Raw genomic sequence first — 13,772 nt, 5'->3', positions numbered from 1 at the left:
CGGCGCAGGTGGCCACTGCCGCGCGCTATGCGTCATCGTTTGACGTTCGCCGCAAGCGCGTTTATCGCGGAGGCCGACTATATAACCGCTTGCCAGAGAATAGGCGTGCGCATTCAACAAGGAAGGAGAAGAGAGTGATGCTACCGATACAGAGAGCTTGTTTATGGCTGTACAGAAATCGCAAGACAATGTGCCCAACAATGATGAATAAAGAAGTTTAATAATCCTGCGTAACTTATGGTATATATCATTGATAAGCAATTTGCATAACTACACAAGGCACACGTATAGCATAACCATAAGCTAACCAAAGTATATCCGTGAGTTAAACCGTAAGCATAACCATAGCCTAAATCATAAAGCATAACCATAAGCTAAACCGTAAGCATATCCATAACTTAAACCATAAGCATATCTATAAGTTTAACTATAAGCATATCCATAGGCTAAATCATAAAGCATAGCCATAAGCTAAATCGTAAGCATAACCATAGGCTAAATCATAAAGCATAACCATAAGCTAAACCATAAGCATCACCGAACCTTTTCGCTTCGAGATATCCAGGCTTAACCTTAGCTAAGCCCCAGCCACATTTTTTATGGCATTTTTGCAGATGTACACACACTTTATGTGGGTAAATCACGTATGCAACTTGGCATTCTGTTGGCCTCCCCACTGCCTGCGTATGTATGTACGCCTAGCGCATGGCACACCATAAAGCAAGACATGCATTGGTGAAACGTGACATTCGCCTTAAGAACTGCACTTCATGCCATATTCGAGTCATGCGTTTTTGTGCGTACTCCAGTGGCGTAGCCAGAAATTTTGTTCTGGGGGGGGAGGGTGGGGGAGGGTGCTCTTATGTAAATTCATGTAGAAAATTAATTCATTTTTCTCGGCACCCACTGCACCAAATTTGATGAGGTTTCTTGCATTAAAAAGAAAAACTTGAATTCTACTGATTTCTGGTTTTGAAGTTTTCATTTAGGTTGTCAATTCTTTATTAAAAATTGGCAAAAATCGCAAATTTCAAGGAAACGAAACTATCACGTTTAGTACTCTGTAACTCAACAATGAAAAATAATATCACAATTCAGTGAATCGCATCTAATAGTACATCTACAGCGGACAAGGCTGATATCTCACACATTATTCTAGAAAAAAATTAATATTATGGAAATACTGCTTTTTCAGAAGCCTTGTACACCACGTAACCAAGTTTCGTAAGATACAAATTGACATACCAAATTTGTTCGGTTTGACTCTTATAATAGATGCCGTTTACAGAACCGCGATATCTGTTCTTGATGCAGAGCTATTAGTTTGTAAGCGTCGTGCTTCTATTCTTTTCGCACTTTCGAATTTTTTAAAATATTTAAAACAAAATTCAGGCCCTAAATCAAAATTCCACTTCCAACAGACACTAGAATTTAACTTTCGCTCTCAAATACAACAAATTTCATTAAAAGCAATCTAGGGGTTATCTCAGAAAAGCATTTCTGCGTTTTACATGTATTTCAATAGGCCGCGTCGGAGTTGGGCCCGAGCCAGAGCTTCTTCTTAAATAATTTGTCGGGGGATCAAATACATGAATAATAACTACATTGCCGTTGCCAAAGATGCTGCAAACGAATTCTTGAACGCTACGCAGTGTCAAAACAAGTAAAATATGTATTTTTTCATTAGAAGATACACTCGTATGTGGCTAAAGTTGTGCCCAAAATAACCGATATCAATGCTTCCGTGTTTCTGTCTATTTAATAAGTAAAGAAAATATCACACGAACTTTAGAACTATATCAGCTCGAAACCAGCAAAGCAGTGCATGCCAATGATATGAAAAATGTAAAGGCCATGAAGTGAACATGTGGAGGACAAATATGTTAATGAAACTTTGTCAATCAAGAACCTTGTTTACATTTTTGTACATATGCAACAGCCAGTGAAAAGCCTCAATGACACTGTCATTTATTCCAATGTATTATGCATGAGCAGCTGTCACCTGTCGTGTATCGTGAGTAATTGCCCCAATATTATTGTCCCAACAGAAAGCCCGTATACAAAGCCGTTCTGCAAAATATACGAGGGCGGGTGAAATGAAAGTGAGCCAAAGCGCATATATGCCAAACGGGGTACTTTATTTAAAAGTAGTCTCCATGAGCATTTACACATTTCTCCCATTGACTAATGAGTCGCGTGATTCCCGTCTCATAAAACTCCTTGGGTTGCTGCTTCAAAAAGCCTGCAACTGACTCTTTTCCGTCATCGTCCTACACGAATATGTTTCCCTTGAGCTGTTTTTTTCATTTGTCCCAAAATGTGGAAGTCGCAAGGCGACAGGTCTCTGCTGTATAGCGGATATTGCAGTTTTTCCCATTTTAACTTTGCCAGTTTTGTATTAACCACATCAGCGACGTAGGGACGGGCATTGTCGTGGAACAATTAAAAAATAAATTATGGAGTTTTACGTGCCAAAACCACTTTCTGATTATGAGGCATGCCGTATTGGAGGACTCCGGAAATTTCGACCACCTGTGGTTCTTTAACGTGCACCTAAATCTAAGTACGCGGGTTTTTCGCATTTCGCCCCCATCGAAATGCGATCGCCGTGGCCGGGATTCAATACCGCGACCTCGTGCTCAGCAGCCCAACACCATAGCCAGGTCGTGGAACAAGATGACCCCATTCGTCAATTTTCCACGTCGTTTGTTCTTGATTGCGACACGCAGCCGATCCGGCGTTTCACAATATCGGAAACGATTGATAGTCTCTCCGGGCTTACCAAATTCTATCAGTAATGGCCCCTGACGATCGAGAAAAAAAAAGCAAAAAACACCTTTCCGCCGGAAACAACGGCCTTTGCTTTCTTTGCGGGTGGTGAACTCGAATGTTTCCACTGTAAGATTTGCTGTCGTGCTTCAGGGTCGTAGTAGTGGCACCATGGTTCGTCTCCAATCCCAGTTGCAGACAAGAAGTCGTCACCTTCATTGTGATACCGGATGAGATGAGTCAAGGCAGCGCAGAACTGCTCCCTCTTCTGGCGGTGATTAAAAATCTTATACATCCATTGCGCACACAAGATCCGATAACCGACATGTTCATGAATTATGGCGCGAACCGAACCGTGACTGATGTTCAATGCTCTGCCGGTTCATCGATGCTTGTCCTCCGTTCTTGTCTCATCAGCTCATCAACCTTTGCAATTTTGTTGGGGGTGATTGCACGATGGCTTTGGCCCGGTCTTGGATCCTCTTTGCAACTTTCACGTCCTTCTTTCAACCGTTTACTCCAACGGTTCACAGTGGCCAATGAAATGCAATGTTCAACGTACATGGCAGCCATACGGCGACTAATTTTTTGGGGGGAAACACCTTCAGTTGTCAAACATCTCACGGCACCACGCTGCTCAACTTCTGAAGAGTCCATTACATCACGCAACCATGTTCAACCTAGCGTATGAGAGCATTAAAGAACATTCACCTTCACACCTGCGTGTCACTTTTGTAAATGAGAGATGCCTGTGTGCTACGCGCATGAATCGCAGATATTGAACGGAACCATTATTGCGCGGGGTGGGTAGGCTCATCTTCATTTGACTCGCCCTCGTTCAAATAGAAATGCAAAGATACAATGGAATATACAAATGCTTGATAAAGGCCAAAAAAGTGTCACTGGAAAGAAAGTTCACTGCACGTATACAGAAAACCTCGCAACAAGATATTTAAGTATATATGTAGGTCTCCAATAAATCTACGTATCTAAGAATAAGTCGTCAAACAAGGCAAATAAACATGTTGCGCAATCACAGATTCACAGAATCCTATATCCCGCCCTCATTCCATCGACACCCCCCGATGTACCGCGCGCGACGGAAGGCGGCGCGCTTGCTCCCCGCTTTTCTCCCTTGCGCACACAAGACTGAGCCACCATAGTGGGCTCACCCATTCCCCCCTCCCCTATGCTTTCACTCGCACATACAGCATGCGGCGCGCGGTCACGAAGTTATCGCCCTTGGACTTCATACGAAACATGAGAGTGACGGCGACAGCAGGAATGCGCCTGAAGTGTCTATATAGTTACTATCACAACAATATAATAAGAGTATCCGGCAAATGAAGTGTCCCGTGGCCGATTACTTTCTGCAAAAGAAGCAACAAAATTGAACTTTCACCATGCGACAATTTGCTGCTCAGCAACAATGTATTCTTTTTTCCTTTTGTGGGGCGGGGGCACCGAAATAAAAAAAAAATGCAAAGGAGAGTAAGCTGGCCAATATCCAATGCCTACTTTGGGCATCTAATGTGGCTACCGAATGAATATAGAAGTAAACGTGAGACGCTTAGTACACTGAGAACCATACGCATAGTGCTCGGCATCCTACACCGGCGAGACAAGACTTTCCGGACAGGTTGCGCTCAAGCGAACGCGGTGCAATCCGTCGAGTCCTCACAGTGAAGGCGCTGAGCGACCATTGTTTCTTTTTCTCGCCTGCTAGCCAGAAGGTGTCCAAAACTCTGCCAGGCGAAAAATCCACTCAGCCAGAGAAAACCAAACGCGCACCACAGTGCCCCGCGTGGTGTTCGGGGCAACACGAGAAAAACGCATGCGCTCTGGCTGGCTCTGGCCAGCCAGAATTGAAGCGGCTCAATGTGTCCTCGCGAATAAAAGTCAAAGTAGAAAAAACATCGATAAGACCGTAGTTACCCTGGCTGGCTTCAGTGTCTTGACATGGATGCTTTGGCATAGGTGAAAAAAATGTTGATATTTTTTATGCGACATGACGGCACAAATGAACCACCACAACGCTTCGTCCCATCGGATCTCGCTGCGTGCTTTGTCAACTTGTCTGATAGTGTGTTGATTTGGCTTGTCTCGTTGTATGATCCGATCTAAGACTTCTGAAAAGTGAATGCGCAGTCGGTGTCAAATGTTTATAACAACATCAAACCAGCAAACCTCCGCAATTGAATATTTAAAGCACAACTTTGGAAATGTCAACGCACCTTTCACTCCAAAAGTTTATGAGAACTTTATACCCATAAAATTTCGGAATTGACATTCACGTGCTCCGTAGATTCCGCGGCCTCCGCGCAATTCCGCGGCGAGCCCGTTCGCCATCAAAACGCCCTTGAAACTTTGTGCTCGGATGGGGCTGCTTGCGTTATGTGACTCCCGGTGCATGGGCGTTGTCGCGAAATCCAGCCCGAGTTCACAATGTTCGCGGTGAAATGTTTTTTTGAGCATAAAAAAGACATTCTAGACAAAATTCAGAATGATTTCTGGCGCCCGGGGTTGCTTTGGTCGACGTTCCATGGACAGCACGAAAAAATTTCGGGGGGGCTGAAGCCTCATAAGCTTCACCCTCCCCCACTGGCTACGTCCCTGGCGTACTCATATTGTTTTATTACTTACTCACTTTACGCCACAGGTGCAGCGGTTTCAGGCCAAGGAGGAGCTTGTAAAGCGTTGCCGAAGCTCTTCTTACAGCCGTGCGTCACGCTTAAGAAACCTCCGGGTAGAAAGCATTCACCAGCGGGCTCGATGGCTAGCTGACGATGACAAAATATGACGGCGCGTACACGTTGTTTCGGTCTTGTCTCACACGCTGCTTGTTTGGTCGCGAGTCTCACGTGGGGAGGCTGTCGCGGCGCGCAGCGGCGCCTGCCAAATTGTTTCTAGTGGCCACCGCACGATGGCGCCACAATGAATCGCAAAAGGCGGCTTGCAGACCCCACGCCACTGCCGAAGAATATAGAACAAAGTCAATCGGCCAGGTGACAGGCCTACGTCAAACGCCATAAGAAATATAAACACCAACTACGCGACGGCAACGACCACTATGGTAGGTGCCATATAGTCTACGTGGATGCTCTTATTGGAGGACCAGAGGACGGTCCAATGATTAGTCCGGCGTGGACAAATATGGAAGCAACTGAACGGGGCAGTAAAGTCCACCTCACAAGAGATGTCGTTCACAGGTCTACGGCAGAACTGTATATGCCATCCTAGATTTTGCCAAGCATACCGAATCCACTGGTGACAAATTTTCAAGAGATGCTAAGCACCACGAGTGTTTACACTCCCAAGACGCCTTTACAGCTTGTAAGGACGCTCACACAGCCACCGCTGTGGTCCGACAACTCCGCCTCCACGTACGTCGTCAGCGCTACCAAGGCCACGATTTGCATTTAACTGGATCCCGGGGCGTATGGGCATACCAGGAAATGAACGCAACCGTCGACTAGCGCGGGCCGTGATAATATCCGTTCAGTCGATACCGACCAAACAATTGCCGAACAACGTACCTGAAGACACGTAAATACACAGTCAGTGGTACGATCCCACGGAAGCAATATCCGAAGTCAAACGCCACCGGCGCAGCTATCTCCTCACTACGTCCAGCCCCATGGATATTCCTCCCCTTCCCTCTCAAGCAGCTACATCGGCAGCAGGTTTCGCTCCCGCAGGTACAGACTGGAACCCTCCTTACTCCTTTCCTCGTGCAGCGTTTCGAAGAAAATAGGAAGACCCTCGAAGCCTGGAACGTTCGCATGCAGGTACCTGCAGCGCCCGAAACACCCGGGTGGACCTCGAACATTGAATCGGGGACTGCCTCTGTCTTCCGACCCCAGACAAATGGCCCTTGCTTCGTTCTCAGCGGAATGGCGACCGACCTCCCTCCAGACCTGGGCACTACCGAGACAGCAGCGCTGCGACCGCCAACGAGCTATGGCGGTCACTGTATGAACTATTGAATGACCTCGAGACTACAGCCACTGGGACCAGTCTTCTTCATCTCGGGTGTACCAGCGAAAGCATCAGACCCCATAATGTAGATAACTAAGTCTATCCTGTCACCACTGTCTCCCTTCCCTTTTCACCTCCGCCACTTCCCAAACCAATTCACCGCAGCTCTTTAAGGGCAAAGCTGTGAAAGACATCTAAACAACTTACGTTAGTACCGCATGTGCAATCGACGCACCGGTCGTGTCGTTACCACGCCGTTCGCTACCAATACAGCCCGAATGACAGGTCTATAATATGGGCCTTAGTCATGTGGTCATTATATTTAATGTCCCTGTATATATTTTCTTATTGTACTAGTTGTATAGAGCCCTCTATATAAGCGCAGCCACGCTGCGCGTGCGCACATGTGTCAAAGGCGACTGTCGACATACGCAATTGGGTCAAAGCCTGTGCTCGCTTACGACGGTGCACGAACATCATACATGTTTCCGGCCTATCCGCCCAGGATTTAAGTGCGATCCAAACGTATTTTGAAGGAGAATAGTCATTTTAGTAGTCTCATTTCAATGTCAAAAAGCAATGCAGCTGAACTTCTTTATTGGTAAGTTTTCAACTTAACACAGTTGTTCTCTACTCGGAACTTCGCCATAAACCTGAAGCTGCTGGTATCAGTTGATGCAGGTAAATATTTTCTTCACGAGTTAAATATCTTAAAATTCCTATTTCTTTTTTCTTCTTGCAGGCTGTGCTGGCAGGCGACGCAGAGCAGGGTGCGGCTGACCAACAGCAGCAGGTCGGCGTGCAGGAAGAGCTGAGTGAGCAGGCCTCCGAGATGGAGACCAAGGACAACGGCGGAGGCGAGAACAAGGTGTTTCCTTCGCAGCACTACCATGCACAGCAACAAGGATACCCGATCGACGCCATTCCTATCCCGGTACACCAAATACCCATACAAAGCGGCCACATCATCCTGCCGCAGCTGTTCAACAACGGACTTCAGCAGGGCGCCATCCATCTGCCACAGTGGGAGTCGAACAAACTCCAAAAGCCGCCTCAGCCAGTCTTTGAGCACCAACATCAGTCAGCGCAGCAACAGCATGAACCGCAGTATCAGCAGCAACAGCAGCACGAGCAGCAGTACCAACAGCACCAACAGCAGCAGCAGCAGCAGCCACAGCAGGGGCACCACCATCACCATGCTTATCCCGATGTCCACCATCAACCGACACAAGTTGTTCACCATGGTGGTGGAGGTGGCGGTGGTGGTGGCGGCGGCGGTGCATCTGAGGAGCAGCATCACCAGTACATAGAGAACCACAACGTGCATCCGCAGCAGTCGACGGACTTGGCAACGCAGGCTCAAGGCCAGGAGCCGTGGCCACTGCCTCAACCCGAAATGCCCAAGATCGTCCACCTTGATGTCAAATGCGAGAAAAATCTCATGAAGGTAGTGGTCGAGTTCGACAAGCCCTTCCACGGCATAATCTTCAGCAAAGGCCACTACAGCTACGGTAGTTGTGTCCACTTGCCGGCGGGCTCAGGCCGCAAAAGCGTCTACTTCGATGTATCGATCAACAGCTGTGGCACCATTGGAAACACGCAGAATGGCCTCTACGGTTATGACGGTGGCAACTCTGGAACTGGCAGCTTCTTCGAGAACACCATTATCGTCCAGTACGATCCACAGGTGCAGGAGGTGTGGGACCAAGCACGCAAGTTGAGGTGCACGTGGCACAACAACTACGAGAAGGCGGTTACTTTCAGGCCTTTCCCAGTCGACATGCTCGACGTTGTGCGCGCCGACTTCGCAGGTGACAACGTAGGCTGCTGGATGCAGATACAAGCTGGCAAAGGGCCTTGGGCCAGCGAAGTAGCTGGCATCGTCAAAATCGGTCAGACTATGACGATGGTACTGGCCATCAAGGACGACGAGAACAAATTCGACATGCTGGTACGCAACTGCATTGCGCACGACGGGCAGCGGGCGCCCATCGAGCTCGTTGACAGCCAAGGGTGCGTCGTGCGACCAAAACTAATGAGCCGGTTCACAAAGATAAGGAACTTCGGTTCCAGTGCGACAGTGCTGTCGTACGCACATTTCCAGGCCTTTAAGTTTCCTGATACAATGGAAGTCCACTTCCAGTGCACCATACAGATCTGCCGGTATCAATGCCCGGATCAGTGTTCGGCGCAGGCGACCGTCGACTCATCGGCACCCGACAAGCAGGCGCTGTACTCTAACCATGTTTCCCAGTCCGCTGGCCGGCCCAGGGAAGAGAGAGACGTTTCGTACCCCGAAGAAGAAGAGGAAATGGCAGAAATTGGCGTGAACAGAGTGATTCGCGTTGTCTCAGCTGGTGACTTGGCATTCAGCCTGGGTTCCAACGATACCCACCCGGCTCCCTTAGTAAAAGAGGAGCATGAAAGTTCCATCATATGCATGTCTGCGCCAGGATTCGCGTCCGTCCTTGTAGTACTCCTGTCCCTCCTCGTGATTGCCTGCTTGCTGTCCGCCTTCTTGTGGATCAAGCAAAAGACGGCGATGCGGCTTCCTAAAAGTCTTCCCTACGATCTACCAGTGCTCAAAAAGGGAAAGCTCTAATCTGGTTTGACTTATAGGCTCCTGAACTAATGACGATGAACGAGATTTTTTCTTTTTCCAGCATCGCGAAAAAATTTCACCATTCGGCCTCTCCCCTCAAAACGGTGGAATCGCGCAGCTTAAAAGCCCTTTCCCACCCGCAGCACGATTCCACTTAAATACTGCGAAGGGGCTGAATGATTAAATTTTTGCAGGTGGCCTTACGACCCGCTGACACTGCGTATTCGCACTCCTCATTTTACCTTTCATCACGCGAATACTGCTGCTGGTCTCGGTGACTTAGCGAATCCGCCTTGTCAGCGCGTCCGATAACCGGGCCAAAATGTGCCTACTTCTTTAAGCCATAAACATGTTTAACTTACATTGAACATTCAGGGATCATTCATGTTCATTTAACCACATTTGAGTGTTAGCCCACAAAGACGCGTTTGTCTTCGTAGTTCTGCCTCACCAGTGTGTCTAGGAGAAACTGTATGCTACCATTACGAAACGACGTGGAAGTCGCTTATCGGTACGTACATTCACTTCGCTGACGTTTTCATCACGCTCTGCACTTGTAGGATTTACTCCTTAATGGTATTCACTCAGACACAGCGCGCGAGGAGGCCGACTCGCGTACAATCTCCATGACGGCAAGTCCGCATGCAAGATGGATGCCTTAACAAGGCTGCTTTCGTCCGCTTATACCAGAGTGCCAAAGGAAACGTGCAGGGACAGGCTATGCGCTGTCCGCACTTACATCAGTCGGACGCTTTGGATCAAAGTAGCCCGTAACAGTGATGTTTTTCTGTCTTCAGCCCGCTGCGCGTGATCGCGCGCGATAGTGGAGCGCACCGACCAGTAGCAAAATTCCAACCCACGAGTCTGCCGCGGCCGGCCACATATTTGGTCGGGCGTGACAAAATAAATTTTGAACAGACTCACTTCACGTCCATGCTGTTGTCACGTCACATTATTAACATTTGCAGCATTGACAGGTCGGGCTACATAAATGTGGCGTCAAAGGATGCTCTTCCACCAGCCTCAAGCTATGGCGATGCACGGCTACAGACTCGCGAGCGATGCTCAGACGAAGCTTTTTTAGGCGTCGCTCCCGGTAGCACATCGCGAAACTCTACCGCATATTTCGTAAAATCTACGACGAGATTTTTTTTCTACGATTTTACGAATCTTGCGTGAAGTTTTACGAAACGCTCTTGAAAGGTGACATGGTGCAAGATTGAAAAAAGAAATGTATAAGTAAATGCCTGCCGCCGCGTCGCTCGCTTTCGGCGGTTTCCTTAGTTCTGCATAAATTCCGTGGGGCGGCGCTTGTTGCCTTTTCAACTTAAAACCCCTTAAACTTCGTAAAGTACTGCCACGCTTTGAAGAATGCCGCCTCCTCCTCGCGCGCTCTGGCCGAGGCCGACGCCGCGTCGCTATTGGCCTAATAGCATCACGTGAGCCATTTTGCTCGAGAAGCATCTACGGAGTGGCGACGAGCACATGTTGGCGCCGTTGCAACGCTCGAGCAGTGTAGGCGGCGCCACGGTCGAGGAGGGAGGGTGAAAGAGATAAACGAGGAGGATTGAAGGCGGAGGAGGAGAGTGTCACTACTTTACGAAGTTTAAGGGCCGATTTACGCTCGAGCCGCCCATCGCCGCAAGCCGCACCGCAAGCGTGCGGTCGCGCGAAATATTGCACGTATCAAACACTAGTGCACAAATTTCGGTTTACAATGTGTAAGGTATACACTGTGCACACAGTGTAAATGGTAATTTGTGCACAAGTGCTGGATACGTGCAATTCTTCGCGCGACCGCAAGCGTGCGGTGCGGCTTGCGGCGATCGCACGCTTGCGGCGATGGGCGGCTCGAGCGTAAATCGACCCTAAGGGGCTTTATTTCAACTTCCAGCGGCAGCGGCAGCCGAATGCTTCTGCCGGCTCCATGCCCTCCAGGCCTCTAAGGTAGCGCTCTCCATAGGCTCTCTCCCCTCTTCTGCGTCGGCTCCCTCTACGCGGGGCCGAACTAGCAGACGTTCTCCGAATCAAACGCTGTGGCTACGTGTCGCTCGCGCTTCTGAGGCCGTATTTTGATCGGAATTTTTTTACGTTGTATCGTGACTGGCTGCGGCAACATCAAGAGAGGACGTCTGAATGTTGACTTTCCTCCGCGCCTCGCTTCGCAGATGGAATCCAGAAGAGTCGCTTGCCGTCAGTTTCACGTGTGTGCATCCCAAGGCACAGCAACACGGCTACGCGAACACGAAACTACGCTAGGAAAGCACAGAGGAGGCGCGAAACGTAGAGTCTGCGTGCGCCGCTCGCGATGTTTGGCACCCCTATGCCGGCGGAAGCGAGAACAAGCAAGAAAAAAGGTCGCGTGACGGCGTTCGGCCAATGGGAGGGCCGAGCGTCGAGAGAACGCGCAGGGGAGGAGGACGGCGGCAATCTTCAAAGGATGGCGCTACTTCCGTTTTTTATTGAGGGGTTTTACTGCCGGCGCATCGATAGTGCCGATATGCGGGAGTCTGCTAGCGAGCGTTCTGGTGGGCCTCCGAGACGGTAACAGTTGTCATGGCAACCTCAGAGGCTGCAGCACGTGACCTAGGTTGCAGGCATGCCCCATAAACGGCGCTGGTTGCCTTTCGCGGAATGAGAAAAGGGAGAGGGCACGGAACCGGGTTTATAGCATCACGCTGCAGGCATCTGTCGTAAAGGAGGCATAAAGGAGGTGATGGCACTTGTGCTGCCCTCTTGTGGCAGCCCAAGAGGCCACCTATTGCTACTTATGCGCAGTGTCCGAAGGTAATTCAGCATTAATAAAGTGCATGTGTATCTCATCAAAGGCGTGCGCCAAGAGCAAACGCTTCAAGAATGCTTACTATGCACCCCCCCCCATCCCTTTTTTCTTTCTTATTGAGGCTGCAGGAATTTTACGAATTTTAATGTTCACAGGTTGGCAGGTGTGCGATATTGAAAGTGATATGTGAAAAACAATGTGAAAACTTAATGGCCGTCTAGATAAATGACAGCACACCGCAAGCTTCTTGTTTTTTTACCATGACGTCACTCTTCTTTCGTTTTCTTTACTGTGCACTAGGAAATTGAACTCATCATGCAACATATTTTTAAGCACTACTCAAGAGTATACGTGGGATCGGTATTAAAATTATTTTACCAGAACCAATTTGGCATGAAATACACTGTACACTGCCATTGTGCACTTAATTAAGCATTAACCACCCTCTCTTCTGCCCACCCCCCTCACTTTCTCCCACAAGAACATGCATGCCATAGTTGACTCCGCTGACATGGACATTGCCTTCTCCAGGCAGCTGAGTAAACTAAAAAAAGCAGCTGCACCTTCTCTAAATCCTGGCAGCAGCAACAAACTAAGGAAGGCAGTTGCATTGAAACAGTTGATGCTTTCGTGTACAACTGTTTCAATAAGGGCATACTTAAAAACACAAAACCCCAGTCACTTGCGTGAAATGGCCGATGTTGGAATGTTCATAGGCTGGAATTATTTGCACTTACATTAAATCCCTTTGCGGCACTTCAACTCGCCATCTTTGACAAATTCTGCCAAGAGTCTGAATGCAGGGATGTGTATTAAGAGGTGGATGTTATCAATCAGTGCAATCCCTATTGAAAGTTGCACAAGTAGGCTTGACAGTGCTGCATGTGAAAGATTTGCAAGACAGTTGACAATCCTGAAGGAAGTGCTATTCTGCTTCAATGCCCAACCCCTACTCGAGGCAGCACAGAACAGACGTACAAGGCATTGGAACTCTTGCTCTTGGGTCACTTGCCCATTCTTTTGTCACATAACACCTCAATGGGGATTTCGTTGTCTTCTTGACAACAAACATTTTTAGTGAAGTCTTTTCTGAATAAGCATCACATCACTTACTCACAATGCCTGCTTTATCACTTTGCAACTGAGTAGTTGAGGCCTTTAGAAATTTTGGAGATTTAAACCAATGTGTAATAGCAAGGCAGCTGGCCACCAGCATGAGAGGCAGCTTCACCCAAAATTCTAAAGGTTCATGAACTTCCTGTTGCAAGTGCATTACCCTCAATGACTATTACACTAATAAAATATCACGTTGGCTGAGCTGTTTCATTGAGCTTTTCCATTGTTTCATTTGTCGGACATCAACCACTTTCTCATGCGATTATGCTGTTCTTTCTTCGAATGGTGCTAAGGGTGAAGAATGTAGGTTCTGTGCATTTTTCTCTCTTGCCAAACAGTGAATTGCAGCCACAAGATTCTTGGCTATTCCAAAGGTGCTATATATGTGTCATTTGGTCTGGCATGTTTCTCTTGTAAATAAGTCTGAAATGTCTGCTGTAAATAGTGTGTTCTACTGTTTGAAATGTGTTTGACTAACTAGTAATATTGTTGTCAAAAGCCAATAAAGCAAGTTCCTGCTGTCCA

General features: G+C 48.0%; 2 protein-coding genes across 2 annotated transcripts in view; both read left to right on the top strand.

Moving 5' to 3' along the window:
• Window positions 1-6,755, top strand: part of LOC140215485 (protein GVQW3-like) — a 30,469-nt gene extending 23,714 nt beyond the window's left edge. Inside the window, exon 2 of the mRNA XM_072286012.1 lies at window positions 6,507-6,755. Coding sequence (XP_072142113.1) covers window positions 6,507-6,755 — 249 coding nt within the window. The remainder of the gene's footprint in view (window positions 1-6,506) is intronic.
• The window catches only part of LOC126548299 (uncharacterized), a 73,383-nt gene extending 59,611 nt beyond the window's left edge, over window positions 1-13,772 (top strand). The window contains exon 3 of the mRNA XM_055063095.2: window positions 7,490-13,772. Within this exon, the coding sequence (XP_054919070.1) occupies window positions 7,490-9,349 (1,860 nt within the window). The 3' untranslated portion in view covers window positions 9,350-13,772. The remainder of the gene's footprint in view (window positions 1-7,489) is intronic.

Source organism: Dermacentor andersoni, chromosome 1, assembly GCF_023375885.2.
Source record: "Dermacentor andersoni chromosome 1, qqDerAnde1_hic_scaffold, whole genome shotgun sequence".
In the NCBI taxonomy this organism is placed as follows: Eukaryota; Metazoa; Arthropoda; class Arachnida; order Ixodida; family Ixodidae; genus Dermacentor; species Dermacentor andersoni.
Note: the sequence above shows the minus strand (reverse complement) of the source record. Positions and strands in the feature narration are given on the sequence as shown.